Here is a 23,686-nt window from a genome sequence, read left to right as displayed (position 1 = left end):
CAGTAACTTCACTAAGGTATCAAGAAATCTTGGACAGAAGCCCTGATGAGAGTCCCTACCTGTTGACTTCACAAAGATGCTGCCTGAAACTTCATACTATATGTAAAATAAGAATTTAATTCCCAATCCCCCCCACCCCCTAGTTTCAGTCAAAAATAAATAGAATAGGTGACTTTGAGAGGTCAACTATTATATGGCCTGGATTCAGGTCAGCCCACTCTGAGCCACTCATACCCTATCTCTCACAAAGGGCAAGGGATACACTTTTATTTTCTAAAGACTACCCAGAGGAGGCTATTACCCAGCCTCCTTCCACCCCCATTCCAGTGTCAAACATCCTTCACTGTCAAGGACCCTCCCAGGCTGTAACCCTTGGAATATATCAGACTGTCAGGAGGTGAGAGAGATGCAGACTGGGTGGCATGGAGAGCCAAGAGAATAAGACCCTCGAAGCACAGTTTTCCTTTAGAGGCCCTTAACTTTCAAACCCTCTCTCCTGAAGAACTCTGGAGTGACAGAAAACATTTTCCAAGCCTCCTAATATCAGTTCCAGATGTTCACAGTCATTCCAGTGTGTACTTCACCCTGTAAAACACATTTCCCTCTCTTGTTCCCCTCCCTCTCCCTCTCTCCAAGCTTAGAGCCCCAGTCTCCTATGACATCACTCTGTGGCTGGTCCAACAGCAGGCAGACAGAGAGGGCCCCATGTGCCTTCAAAAAAAAAGAGTACTGATCTGCTCCAAAGCTGTCGCGTACAGAGCTATGAGTAATTTCCACAAGTTTTAATAAACAGTTTGGATGGAATTGCTCCACCATCATCTTCTCTGCTGCCTGCTTGATGTGTTGAAACTGTGGCTTGTTTCTCACACAAGTTCACCTCTGGTGCAGCTCTATTAACTTCAGATGGTCTCAAGACGGGGACCCAAAAATGTGTCCTTAAAAATAGAATGGAAGCCTGGTTCTAAGAGGAGCAGCTATGTGCATGAGCAGAGAAAGACAGGGGAAAGAATGGAGAAAATATTGTTCTTGAAGCCAGTGTTGTACTCTTTGTTCCCCTTGACCTGGACCTGAGGCTCATTATTGAATAGGCAAGACCAACAGAATCATCGTGCCTGCTGTAACTTCAAGAGAGAAAAAAAATATCATTGGCAAGCCAGGGGAAAGAGAAAAGTTTCCCAGATGCCAGGAGAAAAGGGGGCCAGGGCCATTGACTGGATCCAGATGCGATTGCCTTCCATTGCATGGGTGATGGTGGAGAATAGAAAAATTGATTGTCCTGAAGGAAGCAGTCCTGATTGCTTTGAATCATCAGCCCTGCCTGCAGACAACCTAGAGTTAAGAAATCCCAAGTGAAAAAGAGGGGTCTATGATTCAAAAGAATAAAAGCAAACAAGCTGTTTGAAAATTTCAGGAAGAGAGGCCCAGGAGGGAGGAAAAAAGAGTTTGGAGAAGAATCCTGAACTGGTGGTCAGAATACCTAGATAAATGTTCTTAATCTGTCACAAACTCATTGTATGACCCTGAATGAGTCAATTTATGGGATGATTCTGTAATAGATTTAAAACTGGAAGGGATTCCAGAGATGGTCTAGTCTAATCCCCTAATTTTGAAGATAAGAAAACTGAGGTCCAGAAAGGTTACTTACTACTCAAAGGTTACTTACTGCTCAAAGTCACAGGTAGTAAGTAGTAGAGTCAGCATGCGAAACCAGGTCTTCGATAATCACATCTGGTGGTTTTTTCCTTCCCTATGTTCTTTAGAACATGATTTTCTCATCTGTAAGATGAAGGGTTGGACTAGATAATCTAACTAGATAATCTAACAGTCCTTTTCTACTCCAAAAATTGCTTGAAACTTCCAAGGTATAATAAGAAAGAATAAGCATTTGGTCCTAAGTTTCTGTGTTTCATTGAAAAAGTCCACTCCAGGGCTAGAAAGGAAGACAGCTTCCATCCGCCACTTATTCCATCCCACATGAGTGGCCATCTGCTTTCTCTTCTCCCTCTGGCAATGCATATGATTCCACCTTATTTGATATCCATCTGTGTCCTGTGTCTCTTTCTAGGGTGTGTGACCCAGTGGCTCCACTGGGCTCCAACCCCTCAACCAACCCCCAAGGACCTAGACTATCCCATCTGCCTCTTAGTTAGCCTTTAGCAAAATTGAAACTCCTCTCTACCCAACCTTTTTATCCGCATTCAGTGAATACTGCTTTAACTACCCTAAACTGAGTTCAAAGATGCTGAAATTTGATTCCTTCTGATTCTTTGGGTTAGGAAATATGGTAGAACCCAAGGCCCAAGGACTGTTTTTCATATGGGTGACAGATGATTAGTGCACAGAAAAAAAAATCATCATTACTAGCAAGTCATTTCTGATCAAAACAACTGGAATGTGATAACTCTTCAGTTCAGGTTTGGTTCCCTATTCATCTCTTGAAACAAGCATAAGGCCTCCTTGAGAGAAATAGAAATGGAGCTGAATGAGGGGGTGGGAATTGGGAGATGGAGGCAGGGAGGGGACAGCATTTTAGCAGCCAATTCAATAGGGTGTCAAACAGATGGCAGTCATAAATTTTAAGGAAAAAAATAGAATAAATAAATAACTCTAGTGCTGTTCTTGGGCTGCCCGGCAGAAATCCAGAGAGATCAAAGGAGAAACCCCATGTTTTCCTGCTCTGGCCTCACCTGACCAAATGTGTGAGCAATCTGGAAACTCTGCCCAAAACAAATTTTTTTGCTTGTTATTTTGTTTTCTTTCTCCTTTTTTTCTCCTCCCTTTTTCCTCCATTTCCTTTCTCTCTTTCTCCCTCTCTTTTTCACCCTTCTCTTCCTTCTTTCAAATCAATTACTCAGAAAATGATGAATCAACAATTATGCATGAGTCTCTGTGCAAGTGACACAAAGACAAGAAAAGAAATCTGCTTTCCAAAAATTTATAATCCACTAGAAGATATCACTTATATGTCACTAAGTTTAAGAGAAAAGAAGTAATATGAAAGGAGAGAAAGCAATATTAGATGGAGGGGAGACAGAGAAGGTTCTGTTGAAGAAGTACCACCTCCTCAAAGGGAAAAAAAGATGCTGAAAGGCAAAGATAAAAAATTTAGTGCATCCTAGGCATTGGGGATTTCTATTGCAAATACTATTCCCAGAAGCAGGAGAAAGAATGTTGAATTCAGGGAATTGAAGTTTAGTTGAAACATAGAGTGTCTGAAAGGGAGTGACAGAAAATAAGCCTAGAAAGATATTAGATTGTAATGAGCTGGAGTATTTATTTCATTCTAGAAACAACAGAGAACTACTGAAATGTTTTGAACAATTGCAGGGTATGGCCAATGCTGTACCTTAGAGAGGTTATTTTGGTAGCTATGTGGAAGATAGATTGAGGAGGGGATAAACTAGAAGGAATAAGAACAGTTAAAACTTTATTAAAATAGCCCAGACAAGAGTTGGTGAGGTCCTGAATTAGGGTGTTGGTTATAGGAGTGGAAGAGAAAAGCATCAATGTGAGTGATGAAGTTAGTTGAACAGTTAAATGGAAATGTGGGTATAGTCAAGGAAATAGTCAACAATAAGTTCACATATACTCCTACATGACTTGAAGCATGGAAATGCCATCTCTGCTTATTTTCGTTCTTTTCCTCACTTTATCTCTTTTCTTCTCCCTCTATCTTCTTTCCTATTTTCCTTACCCTCACTGCCACTGTTCTCTCATGAAGTAATTATGTGTATTGGGAAAACTGTAGTTATGCTGGAGAAAAATAGGATAATCTTTTCATATTTGATGGGATGGGGGTAAATGGATGGGGTAAAAGGACATGTTCAGAGTTGGGACCCCAAAGCATTTATTATTTTTCTTATTTCTACTGTTCTAATTTTTTTGACCCTCATATCCCCCTACCTCATGGTCAATCAATTCATTTTTATGGAACTACTACATACAATGTACCAAGAACGCTACTAGTTTTAGAGAGGTAAAATTAAAGCATGTACAATTCTTTCCTGATTCGCTAGGAAATCAGAATGCAATTTAAATGAAAAACCATAATCTTAAATAGCAATTCAAGACACTAAAACAAGAGATACCACAAGGAAGAATATGATTGCAAATTAAAGAGCATGAATTTGGAGAAGGAAGAGATCATTGTAGTTTAGCCTGACTAGGGCAGACAATAGCCTGACTAGGAAGACAATAAAGAGAAGATATGTCTCAGCTTCTCCTTTATTCTTTTCTCCTATAGGTTACATTGACTTGTTGTCTGCAAGTCAACAGTGTCATTTTTTATAACCTTATTTTTGACATTCCTAAAGAGACTGAGTAGAGAAAGGAAGACTAGAAAAGGAGGAGGAGGAGGAGGAGGAGAAGGGAAAGAGAAAGGAGATGAGAGAGGAAATAAGAGAGAGAAAGAAATGGAGAGTCAGAAAGACAGGGAGAGAATCAGAGACAGAAGAGAGGATAGACTTTAAAAGATTAACAGACTCAAACATAGCAAACAAGTGCCAACTCCCAATTACAACTCTAGGATAGAATTACATGGTGGAAGCAATACAGACATAAGTCTCCTCTTTTCTAGGCAATTCCATTTAACAATCTTCATTATCTGGGCAGACAATCTTGCCAGTCAAGTTGGCTTTCAATACTATCTTTGTTCTGGGTTCTACCTCCCTCCTTGTCCAATTCCACTTTACAAACTTCTCTTGACCAGTTTCTTCCTAATCATAGAGGAAGCAATATAAAAAAATAGAGGTGGTAGGTAGAGTGAGAAAAAAATCCTTTCCTTTTCTAATATTGGACTGGTAGAGATGGAAAGCCAAAGGCTATCATGGTACAAAACTCTCTTTAATCATACACTGGGTTCAAAGCAGGATCCTGAGAAGTATTTAGTACATAAGTGCTAGAAGAATAAAAAGAATATCATTACTGCATAGGCAAGGGGAGTTACTCATTGGGCAGATTGGTGAAGGTGGCAAATTCCAAGACTAAAGAGAGAGATTAGAAGACCTCATCCAAAAATTTTAACCACCTTCTTTAGTAGCAGATAAAAGTTTATATTTTATTCGAAAGAGTCAAAGCATTAGTGAAGCAACCAACAGTTGGGATTCAGGGTAACAGTCATGTCTGACCTGTAAGCTAAGAAAATTGTTAAAATTGAACTATATATATAAACTTTATTATTACTTTTAAATGATAAATACCATTGTGGGCCATATAAAAACAAATGACAGGTCAGATTTGACCAGAAGGCTTTTGTTTGTCAATTCCTAATCTAATACGTCTCCCTTAAATTTCAGAGGAGAAATTAATGTGCAGAGTGTAACTTGCCCCAAATCACATAAATAGTAATAGCAGAAGTAGGATCTGAATCTGGTTTTTACATTCTTGGTTGTCATCAAACTCTTATAATTCCCCCCCCCATTCTATTTTAGATGCCCCCTTTATTCTAGTCTTGCATGGTGAGCATCCATCATCTTCCTCAGTATTTCTTTAAAGACAAGGTATTGTTATTGGTCCCCCATCCTTGGATATCTAAGAGTAGTAAAATATAGACCAAAGAAGCTTCCTCTGTGTTTCAATCTGGACCTGTGATTTCACAGGTATAGGTAATGCCTTATGAGATGTCCACCCCACCTTCCACCATTATAGATTATAAACTGTTTTGCATCATACAATTTCAGAGGGTTGATGGAGGCAATGAAAGGCTATATGATATGTTGGATCAGTATGTTTCAAAAGAAAGATTTGAGCTAGCCCTACTGACTCCTAGGCCAGGTCCATTTGTCTTATGATGCATCTCTGTCTTTAAGATCTGAATGAAATACACTTAGCAACATAAAATCCAAATTAAAATCCTGCTTCTGCTACTACTGCCTATCTAGGACATTATAATCTCTCTGCCTCTCAGTTTCCTCATCTATAATATGAGGAAGCTGGCCTAGATCAGGGGTTATTGAACAAAGGTCTACTGACCAAATCTGATCTATCATTTGGTTTTAAAATTTTTGTATGGCACACAAGCTAAAAATGGGGTTTATAATTTAAAAACAATTATAACATAAAAAAATAATAAGACTACTCTTAGCTTACAGGTAAACCAAAAACAAGTGACAAATGGTGTTTTGGCCAGCATGGCACTGTTTGCAGTCCTAGACAATATGATCTCTAAAGTACCTTCTATTTCTAAAATTGGTGAGTTTATGTAATGATCCTTTCCCAAAGTTGGCATCCCATACTAGGGTCTTCCTAGTAAGAGAAAAAAATTGTGGTGTTTCTTTGGGGCTTGAATTGATTTTTGTTTTTCTATTTTGGTTTCTTATCACCCTTACAATGTAGTAAAAGCATGTTAGGCATAAATTACAGTAGCTAAAAGTTCAAGACACAATAATAATATATACCAGGTCAGTGGAAAGCAATTGATCTCCTCGATTTTTTGACCCCAGTTAGATGAAGCAAATTTTCCAATAGCCTCAGTGACTGATAATAACCCTTCTCCATTCAGGATTTTCTTATGAATTAATATTTTATAATAGTTAAAAATATCCTTAGAGATGGCAGTATTGTACCTGAAGAATATCCACCTACCAGTATAGAGGTCAGTATCTGTGTACTCATCCACCTTCTTGTGCTGAATAACATAGTCTGAGACTTTGGTTCCAATAGCTGGTTGTACATCCACCCACTCAAGGGAGACCACAGTACTGGAAGGTTCTACTCCAGGGGACAGCCGAAGTCTGGAATGAAATAAAAAAGGAAGGTTGCTTGATTGCTATCCAAGTTGGGATGAAATCACAAAATACATTCTCTTCATGCCCCCCGTGTTCTAGGAGAGCACTACTACGAAGAGTTCCCAAATGAAATATATCACTGTACAGGAAAGGGAAGATAGTGTAGATTCATTCCCCTACTGGTCATCAAGTTGGTGCCCTCCTGTTCTATATAGAAGTCTCCCACTTCTGGATGAAACAATGCCCAGGCCAAGTTTTCCAACTGATTTCTCTAACTTATACTATACCCTTTTCTCTCTTCATTCTGCTCCCCCAAACTCTCAGACTTTCAGTTAAATATTTACTCATTTATGAATCAACACATAAGAAAAGTGCTAGAATCTGGAGATAAACTGCAATTGGGATTGCTTCAATACTTGGAGGAAACCTGTTCTTATTAGCCTAATTCTTCTGCCTTATATTTAAGGGAGATAACAGTTCCATAATCACTTTGCAAAAAATATTTTTAATCTCATTTTGGTAAGCCTTCTGATAATAAGTCTTTCCAGTCTGGCTTTTAGTCGCAGTCTTATAGATTTGTTAGATGAACCCTGACATGGCCTGTGGTCTGGTCAAAAAAATACCAGAACCACTTTAGCATTAGGGTGTGGGATCAGAGTTGGCTCTTATAGGAGAGAACTATAAATTGTTACCTACCAATGCATCTTCTCATTGAGCCTTTTCTTGTAACAACAAAAAAAAAATTCTTATCCATATCATCAAAAAGAACCCATCCAGGATATCCCAAGGCTGCAGAGATCTAGGAAGATGCAATCGAAAAACCAGAGAAACTACATAGTGGTCCCATATACCAGCAAGATGATTTGGGGTAGGAGGGTTAGGGATGAGGATATGAGCATAGACTATCATCTAGAAGAAATCAATGGGTTATACTCACACTGGTTGTGGAAGAGGGCTGCAATTAGGAAGTCCATTTGCATCAAAGGCATTGAGGTCACATCGGCACCAGTCTTCAATTACATCCCCCTTTCCCGAACACCAATAGGAACTCATCAGTGCACTTTTAAAGGCCTAAAGGACAGGACAGAAGAGATTTTTGATAATGATGATGGTGATGATGTTGGTCAGAAGGGTAGGGTAATGGAGAAGGCCACTGAGTATTTTACCAATTCCAACTCCCTAGGATCCTGTATCCTCAGGTTCACCCAAGTTATTTTCCTTCCTATTACTATTTGTATACCCACCAACACTTTCATCATACTTCATTAATTTAGTGAATCCAGATATAGTTGACTTAGAATATGGAGATAGGGAAACCAGATAATATCACATTCAACATACAGTTTTATACACCTGTTTCTTGATAGTATGGGTCATTGGAAAGTGAATCTAGATTGGAAGTATGAAGACTTACTTGTTGGTTTATCCTGGCTCTGAAGACCCTGAGCATCCCTTTCCTACTCTGAGCAATGAGGGGTTGGACCAGAGGATCTTTAAGACCCATGCTATGACTAAAATTCTAGCATTCAGTGAATCTATTTCTGATACTCTGGAACAAAGATTCTGAATAGGGATATTATCCTAGGCATAGTTTCATTTTGGAGGTATTTCTAGTCTATAGGTATAAACAGGAACACATTCAAATTCCATTATAACAGGGCATCACTTCTTGGATTCAGAGATTCTAAGAACAAAATCAATTTCCCTAAAATGTAAAATTACATATGGCAAATGCCTTTTATAATACTAGCCATAAGGTCATCTAATTCAACTCCTTTATTTTACAGATAAAAAATGAAATTCAGTAGTTTAAATGATATGTCAAAGGGTTGACAAATGGTAAGATACGAACTACAAAATCATACTTTTTACCATGCAACTGTGTTTAAGTCAGTCAATAATCATTTATTAAACACTAACAATATACCAGGGATTATATTAAGCACTGGAGAAAAAAATCTAAAAAAGAAACAAAAGAAAAAATAACAATTCCATTATCATAGAATATTCTAAGGAAATGTGACATACATGAAATATATAGGATTAGCTGAAAATAATTTCAAAGGGAAGACACAAAACTTACTGAGAACCTAGAAAATTTCTCTCAGAAGTTGGAATTTTGGAAGGGAATATAGTTATTGAAAATGTCTGGAGACAAGAGATGGTGTGCTGTATGCAAACAACAGCAAGGAAACCAGTGTCACTGAATCACATAATGCTTATAGGAATATTAAAAGAAGACTGGATAGCTAGGAAGGGGCCAGTTGATGAGGAACTTTAAAAGCTGAATGGAAAATTTTAATCTTGAAATTAATAGGGAGCCACTGAAATTTACTGAGTAGGAAGATGATATGATCAGACTTATGCTTTAAGGAGATGAATTTGATAGCCAGTAGGAGGGTGCTCTGGGAAAGGGGAGGAGGGAGAGATGGGAGACAAGACAGGAAGATCAATGAGAATGTGATGGCAAGAGTTTATATATGAGGTGATGAGAGACTGCACAAGGGTAGTGGTAGAGGAAAGAAGGGAGCATAAATGAGAGATGTTTTGAAAGTAAAAACAATGAGACTTGGTGGCTGATTGGAAATAGAGGGATAGCGAGAATGAGGAGATGAAAACAATACCAAGTTTTTAAACATGAATAACTCAGAAGGGTAGCAGTACACTTGACAGTGAGAGGGAAATTAGGAGTAAGAAGGGAGAAAAGATAATGAGTTCAGTTTGGGATATTCTGAATTCAAGATGGCTATGGGAAAATATCTGAAAGTCAGTCAGAAATGAGTGACTGGGGTGTATTAGAAAGATTAGAACTGGATAAATCAATCTGAGAATCATCTGCATAGAGATGACTAAAGTGAAGAAAGAGTAGAGAAGAGGAGTCCAGGGTAGTACCTTGAAATATACTCACATTAGTTGGCATGAGCTGAAGATTTGTCAAAGAAGACTGAGAAGGAACAGTCAGACAAGTTGAAAGAGAACCAAGAGACAGTAGTGTCATGAAAACTTAGAGGAGAATCAAGTATTAAGGAAAATTTGATCAAATGTGTCAAAGATTGTAGAGAGACCAAAAAGGATGAGAACTGAGAAAAAGCTGTTAGATTTAATGAAAAAGTCTGTTAGTACTTTTGAATGAGGACAGAAGCAAGATTGCAGAGAATCAAGACAAGTGAGAAGAGAATAGGGGTCGTTAGATGGCAAAGTAGCTAGAACACCAGCCATGCAGTTAGGAGGACCTGAATTACAAATCTGACCTCAGACACCTAATAATTACTATCTTTGTGATCTTGGGCATGTCATAACCCCATTGCAGAGAGAGAGAGAGAGAGAGAGAGGGGGAGAGAGAGAGAGAGAGAGAGAGAGAGAGAGAGAGACTCAGAGACAAAGACAGAGAGAAAATGAAGGCACCTCTTTGTAGTTGACTTTCTCAAGGGGGGGTTAAGTTAGAAAAGGAAGAAGAGATATACAATTATGGGGAACAGAGATGAATGCATCAAGTGAGAGATTCGGAGGATGGAGTATATATAAGAATGTTTGTAAGCAATAGGGAAATAGCCAGTAGACATGGAGAGATTGAAGATTAATGAGAGAATATGGATGATAGAGGAAGTATTCTGCTACAGAAAACAGGATGGAATAGGATTACTTATGCATGTAGAAGGGTGTGCCTTGGCAAGGAAAAAGGCTACTTCTTTTGAGACAAGGATCAAGGAGGAGAAAGTGGCATAATACCAAAGCATAAACTTTAATCCTGGAATGGTGTTTAAGGTTGAAGGTTAGACTGGAGTCTGGGGATAAAGAAGATCAAATTAGCATGTCATTGTACATGCATTGTACAGGCTATGACATAATTAACTCAATAAACATTTATTAAGCTTCTACTATGTGCTAGGCAATGTCCTAAACACTGGGGTTATTTAAAAAAAAAGGCAGAAGACACTCCTTGCCTCCAAGGAGCTTACAAACTAATGAGGGAGAAAAAAATGCAGACAAATATATACAAAGCAAACTGTATACAAGATAAATAGGAAATAATTAAAAGTGGAAATGCATTAGAATAAAGAGGAGTTAGGAAAGGTTTCCTGTAGAAATTGAGATTTTAGATGGGGATTTAAAATTCTAGCTCTAAAATATTTGTGACCTCCAGGCAAGTAATTCTTTCTCTATGAATTCAAGTTTCTTCATGTGTATAATAAAAGTTCTAGACTAGAAGATTTCTATGGTCCCTTGCATTTCTTAGTTTCTATGTCTAGCTGAGTCACCTTGATCAACCTACTTTTACAGTAATAATAAGAATAAAAATAGCTATAATAATAGCATAAATACATATGAATATAAGTGTGTGAATGCTTACACATATAAATACATATTCATATTTACATGTGCACTATTATTATTGTGTGTGTCTATACACACAATGTTGCTATATGCATATTCATATATTCATGCTTACAGTTAGGTGATATAGTGGATAGAGCACAGGCCTTGGAATCAGGAGGATGGGAGTCTGAATCCAGCCTCAGACCCTTTCTACCTACTAGCTGTATGACCTTTAGCAAGTCATTTAACCCTGATTGTCTCCCATTCAGGGCCACCTCCTGTCATCCTGATTTATATCTGGCCACTGGACCCAGATGACTCTGAAGGAGAACGTGAAGCTGGTGAATTAGCACAGCACCCCTTCACTCAAATCCAAAATCATGCGCTTGTTATGACATCCCCTCCCTGATGTCATGGTCTTCTTTGAAAAATGAAGGATAAAGCACTATTATTCATGCTTGTAGATATACTGTTAAAATTATTTTTTAAATTATTTTATGGTTTGCAAAGACTTTTACAAATATCATTTTTTTAGCCTTGGAAAGTAGATGCTCACATTTCCCCATTTTACAGATGAAACAGCTGAGATATAGAAAAGTTGTAACTTGCCCAGAGTAACATAACTTCTAAGTGTCTGAAGGATGTTTTAAGCCCAGCTCTTACTGACTATCAATCCAGTATCTTATATGTTCCACCATACTGTGTATCCCAATGAGATGGATAACCTCCTCAAGGATATCTTTTACTCCTTCATTTTCATTAAATCATCTACCATAGTATTGTACACACCTTGTAAATACTCCCAAGTAAAAAATATTGGCTCAAATTTTTATATCTTTTTTGCAAAGTACTTTCTTTATACCAGCTTTGTGCAATAGATCTTAAGTGGCTACTATATATATATTATATCTTCTTTTTTTCAAGATGAAGGAATACAAGGGTGAAGTTTTTTTTAAGAGCCTGTCCAAGATCACACAGTTCATAGATATCAGATGATAGTTTTAAACCTAGAACTCCTGATTCCAGGTCCGACATTCTTTTTCACAATATCATACTTCTTGCTGATTAATGAAAACAAATGTAAATCGTGGCCATGTGGCCATCACAAGTCACCAAAGGTATTTGATTACCCATTTTTATTCATATGAATTCCAAAGCACATTAGTCTCTTTATTCCCTGTGGTCCATTTCTACCAGGTGCCAAACCCTGGGTCTCTAGAAGAAAAAAAGAGAGAAAGAGAAAGAAAAGAAAAAATGGTGCTCTATTCCCCATAATCTCCACATTATGGACACCTGGTTTCTCTGAAGTCACTGTTTCCACCACATCACTGTGTAAAAGTCCTTCTAGTAGCCTGCGGTGGTGTGTGGTACTAACCGGTAGTCTGCCCCCTTCACTCAGACAACTTATGAAAATTGAAATCTAAAAGGAGAAACTCTACATCAATCACACTATTGTTTAGAATTCAGTCACATTTTCCCTCTGAGCCCTTAACAAGGAGGCCCAAGTCCCCTCCATTGGCTATGATTACCCTTTCCATATGTTCATGCAAATTTCTCCTGTGAAGGGGGAAAAAAACGAGATGACCAGATCCTACTGAGTTCAAGCAGTGTGGTTAGGAAAAGTTGAAGAACTTTAGGGATTCCTATTAAATAACCTGAAAGGCATGGCAGGGGCAAAAGGGTTCATCAGACACATCCTGTAACAATCCTGAGATCTGAAGTCAAATGACCTGGGTTAGTGATTCCTATGTAACCTGAGGTAAATCATGCTACTTCTCTTATCCAGTGATTCTTCCAATGATCTCTTGGGTCTCACCATGATCTAATCTTATGACCTATGAGAAAAATGATTAGAACCTGAAATATCTTTTCATGAAGATTCTAATCCAACAGGCCAAATCAAAATCTATGCAATAACAAGTTATACTCTTAAAAAACTTCGCTTGTCCCTTGAAAACTCTATGCCAAAATTCCCATGAAAGCAATTCTTTGTTTCTTAAGGCTCTCTCACCTAAAATAAGTAAAGCCCTTATGACTATAGTTGGTGGGGAGAGGTGGGTTGAGAGCCATGGGCAAAATCTGCATGACTCTGTTTCCATTTAGCTCTCCTGAGTTACTTTAGAGGTGTTCTGGAAAGAACAAAATAAAATGGAAAAGCAGAGAGGTTAGGGATGGGAATGCTGTTTGACTTTGAAGGCACATATTATAGGCAAACAAGTAAGGTACATTCCATAAGAACAAAGCTCAAAAGGGGAGGAATGAGGTCATCCTTGACTGGTGAACCCGTCTTCACTCCGCTTTGCAGTTTCCCACTTGATGGACTTAATGTTTACAACTTTTCACTGGCTTAAGGTTTTCTTACATCTCTAGCCAAAGCTAAGAGCTTAATTATTGTAATAGGGAAATCAGCCCCAGTGGTGAAATTGACAGAAGTGGAAGGAGAGTGAAATTGACCATGGAAAGAAAAATGAGGGAAAGAGGAGAATATTAGGCTTGATGAAAAGGTGCAGGCATTGATTTTTGTGATTTTTTTAAGAGAATAGTAATTTAGGCTCCCGAAATCAGAACAAGAACTATTCCCAGACTTTGTACATTTCAATTACCAGACTGCACTTCAGAAGAAACTGTCCTGAAGGATCTCAAGCTCAAATACCAAGAAGACATTCCAGAACTCTGTAGATTAGAATGAAGATGGGTATGATGTATAGACAAGGAATGGAGCATAGATATAAACAGCTTTTTTGTCAGGCAATGTTTTCAATTTGAAGCCATTTGTAGTATCCCTGGGTCCTTATAGCATCATGACAATCACTGATGATTAGACCTGGAAAGAGGCCTTAGGGATTATTATCTAACCCCTCCAGTTGACAAAAGATACAAAGTAGGTCATGAGTGGGATAATAACCATACCACAGCTATTTTAATGTGATAATGGTTCATTTTTAATGAAAGTATTTTGGCATAAAAATAATAATTATTTACAATTTTATAGTGCTTTATGCCTTATAAAGTGCTGTCTTTATTTAGTTTTTTAGTTTTTTTTTTAGTTTTTTTGCAAGGCAATGGGGTTAAGTGGCTTGCCCAAGGCCACACAGCCAGGCAATTATTAAGTGTCTGAGGCTGGATTTGAACTCAGGTACTCCTGACTTCAGGGCCGGTGCTCTATCCACTGGGCCACCTAGCCACCTATAAAGTGCTTTCTTCACAATAACCCTACAAGGAAAATAATATAATTATTATTGTACCCATTTTACAGTTGAGGAAACTAAACTTTACAAAGAATAAGTGAATTGTACAAAACAATATACTTAGATTTTTATCGCTTATTGAAATTATTTTTCCTTTTTCCTCCAGTTTTCCAATTACACTAAATTCCAATTTCTCTGAAAATCAAACATCTGGCACCTCAATAACTTGGGATACATAAGGTTGAGGACCAATATTTCTCTCATGGCCTTCATTTTTCATTTACAAAATGGAAGGACTAGACTAGATGTTTACTGTTCTAGATCTACATCTTACAAACCCATAAAAGCTAGGTAAAAGTTGCCAAAATAACTTAGAAAATTCTTATGCAAAAGTCTATGATTATTACTCCAAAGCAAAATTTTGAGGTACTAATTCAATTCATACTTTGATCATTCAGATTTCTGTTTTCCAAGTTCATTTAAAAGAGAAATTGAAAGATAAGTAGAGGGGTAAGTCTGCTATAGAGAAGAGGCCTCTAAATATAAAGATAAGCAATGATTATTAAAAGCTGACAGAAAGGTAGGAGACAAAAGAATTACAAAATGTAAATATAGAAATTATGAAAACCAAGTAGATTGGGACCATTCACTATAAAGAAAGAAAATGTCATTAAAAGTTTCATTTTTCTGTGTGATACAGTACAATTGTCACTATTCCAATTAACTTAACAAGAAAGACTGCTGTAGTCCAGTGTAGGGAGTTCTGGAATGGGAAGCAAACATTCTGAGTTTGAATTGCTCCATTTACTTCAGCATTCTATGTCTCAGTTGCCCAGTCTATGAAATGATAAACCAAAATTTTCATTGTTTACTTCATAGGGTTGCAGTGAGGAAAAAACAAAACAAAACTTTGCAAACTTTGAAGTATCATATAAATATGATTTATAATATTACTAATAAATTGTGAATTGTGTTCATTATTCTCTCTTTCAGAACCAAGAAAGTTTGAAACTTATTTTAGAAAGATAGATAATAATTCAGATTCAATTATTTGGAAAATGAGACTTTTGGAAAATGTGACTCCTGAAGGAGCTTACAAACTAAGACAGATTGATGCAAGCAATCATGAAAAGTATATGTGTGTGTGTGTGTGTGTGTGTGTGTGTGTGTATGGATATATATACATATATATATATATATGGAAAATTAAATGAAAGCAAATAGGGCCCTAAATGGCCAACAAAATCATCAAAGCATCTATAGATGATGTGCAAAACTGAGCAGAGTGTGTACTGAGAAGGAGGGGAAGACAAAATTAGGCATAGGATCCCCATTTGTAGACTGGACAGGAAGACAATTAATTCTCCTCTGCTCAATCAAGGTAGACATCATTGGAAAGTGATAAAATAATAATACCTTGTATTTCTATGGTTCATGAAGATTTGAAAAGCATTTGCTCACAACATGATAATATAACAAAACATAGTAGAGAGCTGGCCTTGAAGACATGAAATCCTAAGTTCAAGTAAAACCTACTGGTTATATGAGTTGTACAAGTCACTTAACTTCTTAATGCTTGGGTCAACTGGTGTTTTCTTTCCTGGGATTTCCTATCCCAATGAAGTTAGGTTCCTGTAACGTGGTACAAGTATATTTATATTCATTATGCTGAAGAGGAAAGAGGGAGAGGGAAGGTGAGGGAAATGAAGTGATTTTCTTATCTTCACAGAAATAGTAGCCCAGTCTATTGACTTCAAATCCTGCTCCCTTTCAATTATACAGTAATGGAATCTGTTTGAATGAAGGAAAAATGAAGTTAGCGAGAGTCAAATGTTAGGGCAACACCAATAGAAACACCTGTAGTATTGTTCTGGGTTTGGTCCAATAGGATGTTAAAAACATAAAATAAAAGCTTGATACCTTCACTCTTTCCCACTCACCCTAGCTTCTAGCCCTGGGCTACCCAGAACCTATCTGGATAGCTGGACTGTTCACAGTCCTCAGATAAGATGGCAGTCTTTATTCTGGTGAAATGGAGAAACTACCAGGGTGACATGGCTGCTATGTTCTTCTGGCCTTGTCATTTTCTCTTCTACCTCATCCAGATAACTGTCATTTAAGCTAAAATCTAACTTTAGGACTGATGAAACTTGCCATGTTGCTTGCACTCACAGGACTCTGGGGTCCTTTCATTTCCTCTTCCGTTGAACCATCTTTCATGTCTCTCCCAGTTGGAGGGCAAACTTCTTGAGAACAAGGACTTTTGGGATTTTTTTCTAATCCTATTCTATTTAGTATACTGCTTTGCACATAATAATAAATAATAAATACTTAATGTGGGGCAGCTAGTATAGTGGATGGGACCTGAATTCAAATCCATCCTCAGATCCTTAATGTCTATTAGCTTTGGGACCTTGATCAAGTCACTTAACCCCATTGTCTCATTAAAAACAAACAAAAAGTAAATAATAAATGCTTCACTCATCCATTTATGATAATTATGGTAATCACCCACTTCCTCCACATCTCCTTAACATTATTCCAATAATTTGGGGGGGAATCTACAATCAAAATATCTCATAATCTGAAACTATACACACACACACACACACACACACACACACACACACACACATATATATATATATATATATATATATATATATATATATATATATATATATATATATATTCCAACTCTGTTTTCCCCCCCACCTTAAAAAATCCTTATCACATTTTTACCGTAAATACAGAACTGGTTTTAATTACTTTGGCCAGGTCCACAACCAGACTCTGCCTCTTGTCAACCTTTAAGTAAATGAGGTTATTTGATTGATTGGCCTTCTATTGTGCTCAATTAAGGCCAATGTATCTTCTTGCAGGAACAGAGTTACACCAATGAATGTCAGCCTGGCGGATCTGAGATGGGCTGCTATTCAATTTACTTATATTTCTTAATGGAAAGGACTAAAGGGGCGAGTGAACAGGAAGCATCCTGCTGTGTCCAAAAGTATCTGCTTTGGGTGGGGTGGCACTAGGAGAGGGGCCTGGCAGAGAGCAAGGGAGTTCTCAGGGATTTCTCGGAAGACATGGGGAGTGTGAGGAGGGGAAGGAAGCCATTTGGGAGATTGGTCCAACAGAGGATTTCTCCCTAGGCAAATAGGTCCTGGAGCCAAATGGAAGGCTGGAATCCAAGCCAGGATTTCCTCCCATAAGTAGCTTTTTTGAGAGGCTTCTTTTGATCTCCATAGACGTTGTTATCTTATTCACCTTTAATCAAGAATTCTTGCCTTTTCTAGGAGGTTTCCAGGACCCCTGCCCTGGTGATGCTGAAGGAGAGAGAGAGACAAATGGACTATGTAAACTAATAGCTGTCCCTAAAGCAGCATAAGATTACAAAACTAATTATAGTCTCATAAGATTTAGAGTTCCATGGGAACTTAGTGTGTGTGATATAATTTAAATTCATTATTTTACAGCTGAAGAAACTGAGGGTCCAGGGAGAAAGAGATTTCATAAATTTCCCCAAAAAAGTCAGAGACAGCGTGGCCTAGTGGAAAGAGCAATTATATTGGAGTCAGAATACTTTCTCTGTTATTTTTTACTTCTCTGACCTTGGGCAAGTTATTTGACCAACTGGACTCAGTTTTCTCCTCTATAAATTGAAAGAATTAGAATAAAGGGATTCAGTTCTTTTTCATCTCTATTTCTATGATTCTAAGTATCAGAACCATGCTTCAAAATCATTAGCCTAATAATAGCTAGCATTTATATAGTACTTTAATGCTTGCAAAGATAATACTTTACAAGTATTATCTCATTTGATTAATAGATTGCATCACATAATTTGTCTTCAGCTTTATTTGTTCATAATATAATCCTTTGTCAGAACATTGGGCTAGAAATAAAGAATTGAATTTCAGTCCTGTTCCTGCTACTACCAAACTATATGATTTTGGTGTGTTTTCACCACTTTGGGTCAGTCTCCTCAGCAGTATTTTCCAAAACAAATTATGGTATAGATAGACTAAAATGTCTGAATTGTTCACTGCACATTGTTCTACCTTTCCTCCCATCTCAGAGTTTTATGAAGTCCTCATATAGACAGAAAGAGATTTTTAGGACAAAGGAAGGCTAGTGATGAGTAGAAGAGGATATGATGGTAGATAAGAGGTAAGGAGAAATTATGTTTTTGTGTTTTCTTTTTTCCTTTCAAAATATGGGACCTTAAATAAATATTTTTATAATGCAGGTGGAGAAGGTGCTATGGATTGGCGCCCTTCAGGAAACACTGGACTAAAGAATCTCCAAGTTCACTTTGGGGCAGCTAGATGGCACAGTAGCTAGATCTGGCATCAGGAAGACTTTTCTTTCTGAATTTGAATCTGGCCTAAGACACTTAGTAGTATAATCCTGGGCAAGTCCCTTATCCCTGTTTGCCTCAGTTTCTTCATCTGTAAAATGAGTTGGATAGGGGAATGACAAATCACTCCAAGAATCCTTACCAAGAAAACCCAAATGGGGTCACAAAGTGTCAAACAGGATTGAACAATAACAAGTCCACTTTGAGTTTTGCTATCTATTCTTTACTCTCTTATCCCTCAAAGCTCAGCCCAGACAAGTTCTCCTTTTTACAAGGGATGGCAGTGCTTGGGAATTACATCCTGTCCTGACAGCTCCCTGACTGATACAAGGGGCTGGCTTAAATATTAAGATCCTCTGAAAGCACATAGAAGACAGCACTAGGTGCTTACTGAAGTTAAGTGAATTATCTGACTGTGAGTCAGAGTACACAATTCACATAAAGAGAAGATTACTGGCAAATGGGGGGGGGGCAGGGGGTGGAGGGAGAGGGAGGATTAGTGGAGGAAACTAGCTGGAATGTGTTCCTTTCCTTTATGAGAAGTTGGATAGCTAGATATATGGTCAGATGAATCACAAAAATGGCACCTAATTTTCTTTGTCAATATAAGCTTTACTCTCTGTGCCCATTCTCCCTGGATTGATGATGTTCTGACAGAACAGCTTATTAATCTGAGTGACAGGAGGAAGACATTTAGAATCATCCAAAGCTCCCTCTTACCATACTTATTCCAGTTAATATAAAAAAAGATTATGGAATTAGATATACAATTAACAGGAAAAAAATGCCAAAGCATTGCTTATAGATTCTTCTATTGGTTCTGTTTGACATTCAGAATGTAAGAAAATGACAAGATCAGGGGTCCAAAGATGCCTTGGACAAGATTTGGCTACTAAACCAGCATGAGAATCTGGTTCCCATTAATCCCAAGGGGCTCACGGAATAGGCCTGCTGATTTTAATCCAGAATCTCAAAGTTGGAAGGAATCTCATTAATCCAAGTGATATTTGAATAGGAATCCTCTCTACAACAATTCTGACAAATGATCATCCAACCTCCACTTAAATAGAACCAATGATGGGGAACTCACTCCATCTTAAAGGAGCCTGTTCCACTTTTGGACAGCTCTCATCATAAAGAAGTGTGTTGGGTTTTTTTTTCCTTTTGTTGGGCCAAAATACGTCTCTCTGAAGTTTCCATCTCTTTTTTCCTAAATCTGCCCACTGAGACCAACCAGCCCAACCATGTTTCCTATGAGAGACTAGCAAATACTTAAAGTGATTATGTATCCCTCAATTTTTCTCTTCTTCAGGCTAAATATTTCCAGGTCCTCCACTTGTACCATGGCATATTTTGCCATCCTCTCACCATGCTTTCACTATTCTCTTGACATCCTCCAGGTTGCCAGCATACTTTCTCTAATGTGATGTCTTAACTAAGCACAAATTTCCAGATGTGGCCTCAATAGGGCAAAGCACGGAGCTTGTTATCTCACCTCTCTTACTCTGGACATTGTCATTATTAATGCAGACTAAGGTTGCAATGGCTTTGCTTTATTTACTTATTTATTTATTCCTGGCCACCATGTTACACTGTTGACTCATTCTGAGCTTTCAGTCATCATGATGGAAAAAAAACTGCAGATTCCATTATAACAAAACCACCAAACCAATTATAAAGTCACCACCACCACTAAGCCAGAACCCAAGGAAAAGCTCCAAGAGAAACTCAAGAACAGTAACTTTATCCTCATCAGCAGTCTCCATCAGGATTCCCCAGTTTCTGGATCCATGCCTTGGCTCAGAAGGTGCCTGGGATGGTAAAGAGGATTCTGATGAAGAAATTGGCACGGATTCCTCCAGAGTCCCAAGAGAGTGGTTATGGCAATCATTGGGGAAAGAATTTTTAGGAGCAAAGAGAGGGGTTTTTCTTCATGCCACTCTCTCAAGTTGTTCCAGGAAACATTGCCACAAGTTGTCAAATGGCTAATTTAACTGTCATTTATCACTAAATTTATAGATGTATTTGATGGAATTGACTAACTTGCATTATATAGACCAACTAATAACAATGCTTATTCTCATTAGCAGAGGAATCAATGGATTAGTGGATCAATCAACAAAAAATTTATAAAATGCCTACTATATACCAAGCAATGTCCTAAAACATGGAGGAAACAAAGATAGAAATGAAATAATTTCTGTCTTCAAAAAGATTCTATCACAAAAAAAGAAGTTTCCTCAGCTATTAATTTGGAATAATAATACCACCCACCTCCCAAAGTTGTTGGGAGGATAAAAAGAAAATATATTTATAATGGACTTTGCAGTACCTGATACATATGTTTTCTTCCTTCCATACATACATATATATATATATATATATATATATGTATGTATAATAATGTATAATAAATACAATATAAAATTAGTTAGGGCAAGACATAATCGGTTTGTGGCTGGGGCAGTACAATAACTGTTTCATGTAAAAGGTCACATTTGGATTGAGCTTTGAAGGAAAAAGGAAGTCTAAGCAAGTTAAGGAAAGAGCACATGGAAAGAATGAAAGGCAGTCTATACAGAGGCATATTAATGGAGGATAGAGTAATAAGGGGTAGAGGGTAAGAGTATAACATAAAAGTTCTTTAATTTAACATATTATAGTTTATGTTAACATATAATCATACAATAGAATCACAGATCTTGAGAACTGGAAGAGATCTCATTAGCCATCTATCCAATCCCTTTATGACCAAAATTCCCATTAAGCAGCCACTGAATAACACCTCTGGTAGTGCACAACTGAATATACTGGAAGACTATGACTAGGAGGATGTACTGCTTTCTCTCCAACTTTTGCTCTGACAATATCATCAAACCCAAACTACCATTGCATTTACCATTAGAGTGCCATCTTGATTATTTCCCTATAAATGTGATAGCTTGGTGGATAGGGAATACCTTACTTTTGTACATATAATATATATTTTATATATCCCAAAAGCTGAACATAATGCTTGGTTATGATATTTAGAAGGTTCTTAACATATGTTTTCCATTCAATTGTTTGCTCTAATATACCAGAAAGCTAGCTATCCAGACTGCCTGAAGACTCAAATGAGAAGGGAAGGAAGGGTACCACTTATCAAAGGAACCCATTCCAGTTTAGGGCAATTCTAGTGGTGGGGAAGTTATTTGCCTCTTTACACCTCCAACATTTGTACCCCTCTAGGGCCAATTGAAAAAATTCTTACTCCTCTTCCATATGTCAACTCAAATACTTGAAGATAACGAGTTTCCTTCAGATTAGAAAGAACCAGTTCCTAAAGCTACTTCTCATTTGACACAGACTCAAGGCTTCTCACCATCCTGGCTGCATTTTCTTGGAGACTGTTTGGCTTATCAATTATCTTATTGAACCATGGCATCTAGAACTAAATATGATATTCCAGATAAAATCTTAACAAGGTCCAATTAGAGTGGTGCTATCATCTCTCCATTCAAGAAAGCTGTGTCTCTTTTAAAATAACAAATTAGCCTTGTTCTTTTGGCAGTTAGGTGGCATGGTGGATGAAGTGCTGAGTCTAGAGTCAAGAAGATTTAAATCCAATCTTACTAATTGTTTGACCTTGAGAAAGTCACTTGACTTGTTTGCCTCTGTTTTCTCAACTGTAAAATAATGATAGTAGTACCTTTTCCCCAAGGTTGTGAGAATCTAATAAAATGATAATTTAAAATTGCTTGGCACTATAACTGTATAACTATAACTATATATAGTAGGCACTATATAAATGCCAGCTATCATCATCATCATCATCATCATCATCATCATCATTATTATTATTATTAATATCTACCCTATCAGTTTGCTGACTCACTAATTTTTCTGTCCACTAAAAGCATCAGTTCTTATTTTAGAACAATTTCTGTGTCTATCTGTCCTTCCCTCAACTTGTCCTGGTGAAGTTGACTTTTTGGTAGTCAAATGGAAGACTTTCCATTGACTTTTATGGAATTTCATCTTTATCAGATTAAGCTCAATGTTCAAGTCTGTCAAGATTCTTTTGGACCTTGACTGTCATCCAGTATAATACCTATATCCTTTCCAGCTTTGTGTCACTTGAAAATTTAATGAGCATTCCATTTTGGCTTTTATCCCAGTAATTCATACAAATATGAAACTCCATAGGGCCAACCACAAATCTATGGTTTATACCACTGGAGAGAGAGACCTGTTGCTACATTGTATTGAAATGTTTAAGACTAATTTATTTTTTTATTCAAGCCATCCAAACATTTATCATCAATCTAATTGTACTATCATCTAATCTATACCACTCACTTCCTCCACCATATCCTCCAGAATAAGAGCATGTGATACTTTATCAAAAGCTCAGTGAAAATATAGGCATACTATGTCCACAATATTCTCATAATCTTTTAATTTAGTAACCCTGTCAAAAAAAGGAAATGAAGAGGTTAATGTCACATGACTGTATTGCTGATGAATTCTTTGTTATTACTATGTTCCTTTCCAAATGTTCAGCATTCAATTCTTCAATCCTCTATCTTTAGGAACTATTTTCATTTAATTATTATTGGTGGGGGAAGAAGGATTAAATTTTTATTTTTTTCTCTATTGATGATATATACATACATACACATATATACACAGATATACAGAAAGACACTCAAAAACAAGGGATAGATCCAATTCCAAATATATCTACTTCTAGAAGATTCTAAACAATAGCTTATTCATTAAATTGATCAAAAAGTATCTCTAAGGAACTCATCCAAAGGTGTGATAGGTGTATCATAGAGTCATTTGTTTGGGAGCATGTCTGTATATATAAAGGAGAGGAAGAAACTAGTAGAGTAGAAAGAGAATTTCTTGAGTCAAACAACTGAGTTCAGCTCATGGAACTGCTATTAATTAGCTCTGAAACCTTGAGAAAAAATTCTATGAACTTCAGTCATTTCATCTGTGATAATAGGTAACTGGATCAGATGATCTCCAAAGTTCTATCCAGCTCTAAATCTTAATTCTGGGGTTGCAAGAAAATATAAGCAAAAAAGAGAGCAATTTTAACA

The 23,686-nt window shown here is 37.2% G+C and overlaps 1 protein-coding gene across 3 annotated transcripts in view; it reads right to left on the bottom strand.

Annotated features, from left to right (window-relative positions):
• Positions 1-23,686, bottom strand: part of ASTN2 (astrotactin 2) — a 1,297,121-nt gene that overhangs the window by 326,077 nt on the left and 947,358 nt on the right. For all 3 annotated transcript variants that reach the window (XM_074211727.1, XM_074211725.1, XM_074211726.1), the window contains 2 exons: positions 7,663-7,796; positions 6,583-6,731 (listed from right to left, as the gene is read on the bottom strand). In XM_074211727.1, coding sequence (XP_074067828.1) covers positions 6,583-6,731; positions 7,663-7,796 — 283 coding nt within the window. The remainder of the gene's footprint in view (positions 1-6,582; positions 6,732-7,662; positions 7,797-23,686) is intronic.

The sequence above is a fragment of the Macrotis lagotis genome, chromosome 1 (assembly GCF_037893015.1).
Source record: "Macrotis lagotis isolate mMagLag1 chromosome 1, bilby.v1.9.chrom.fasta, whole genome shotgun sequence".
Lineage (NCBI taxonomy): Eukaryota > Metazoa > Chordata > Mammalia > Peramelemorphia > Peramelidae > Macrotis > Macrotis lagotis.
This window is presented reverse-complemented; position numbering and strand designations above follow the sequence as displayed.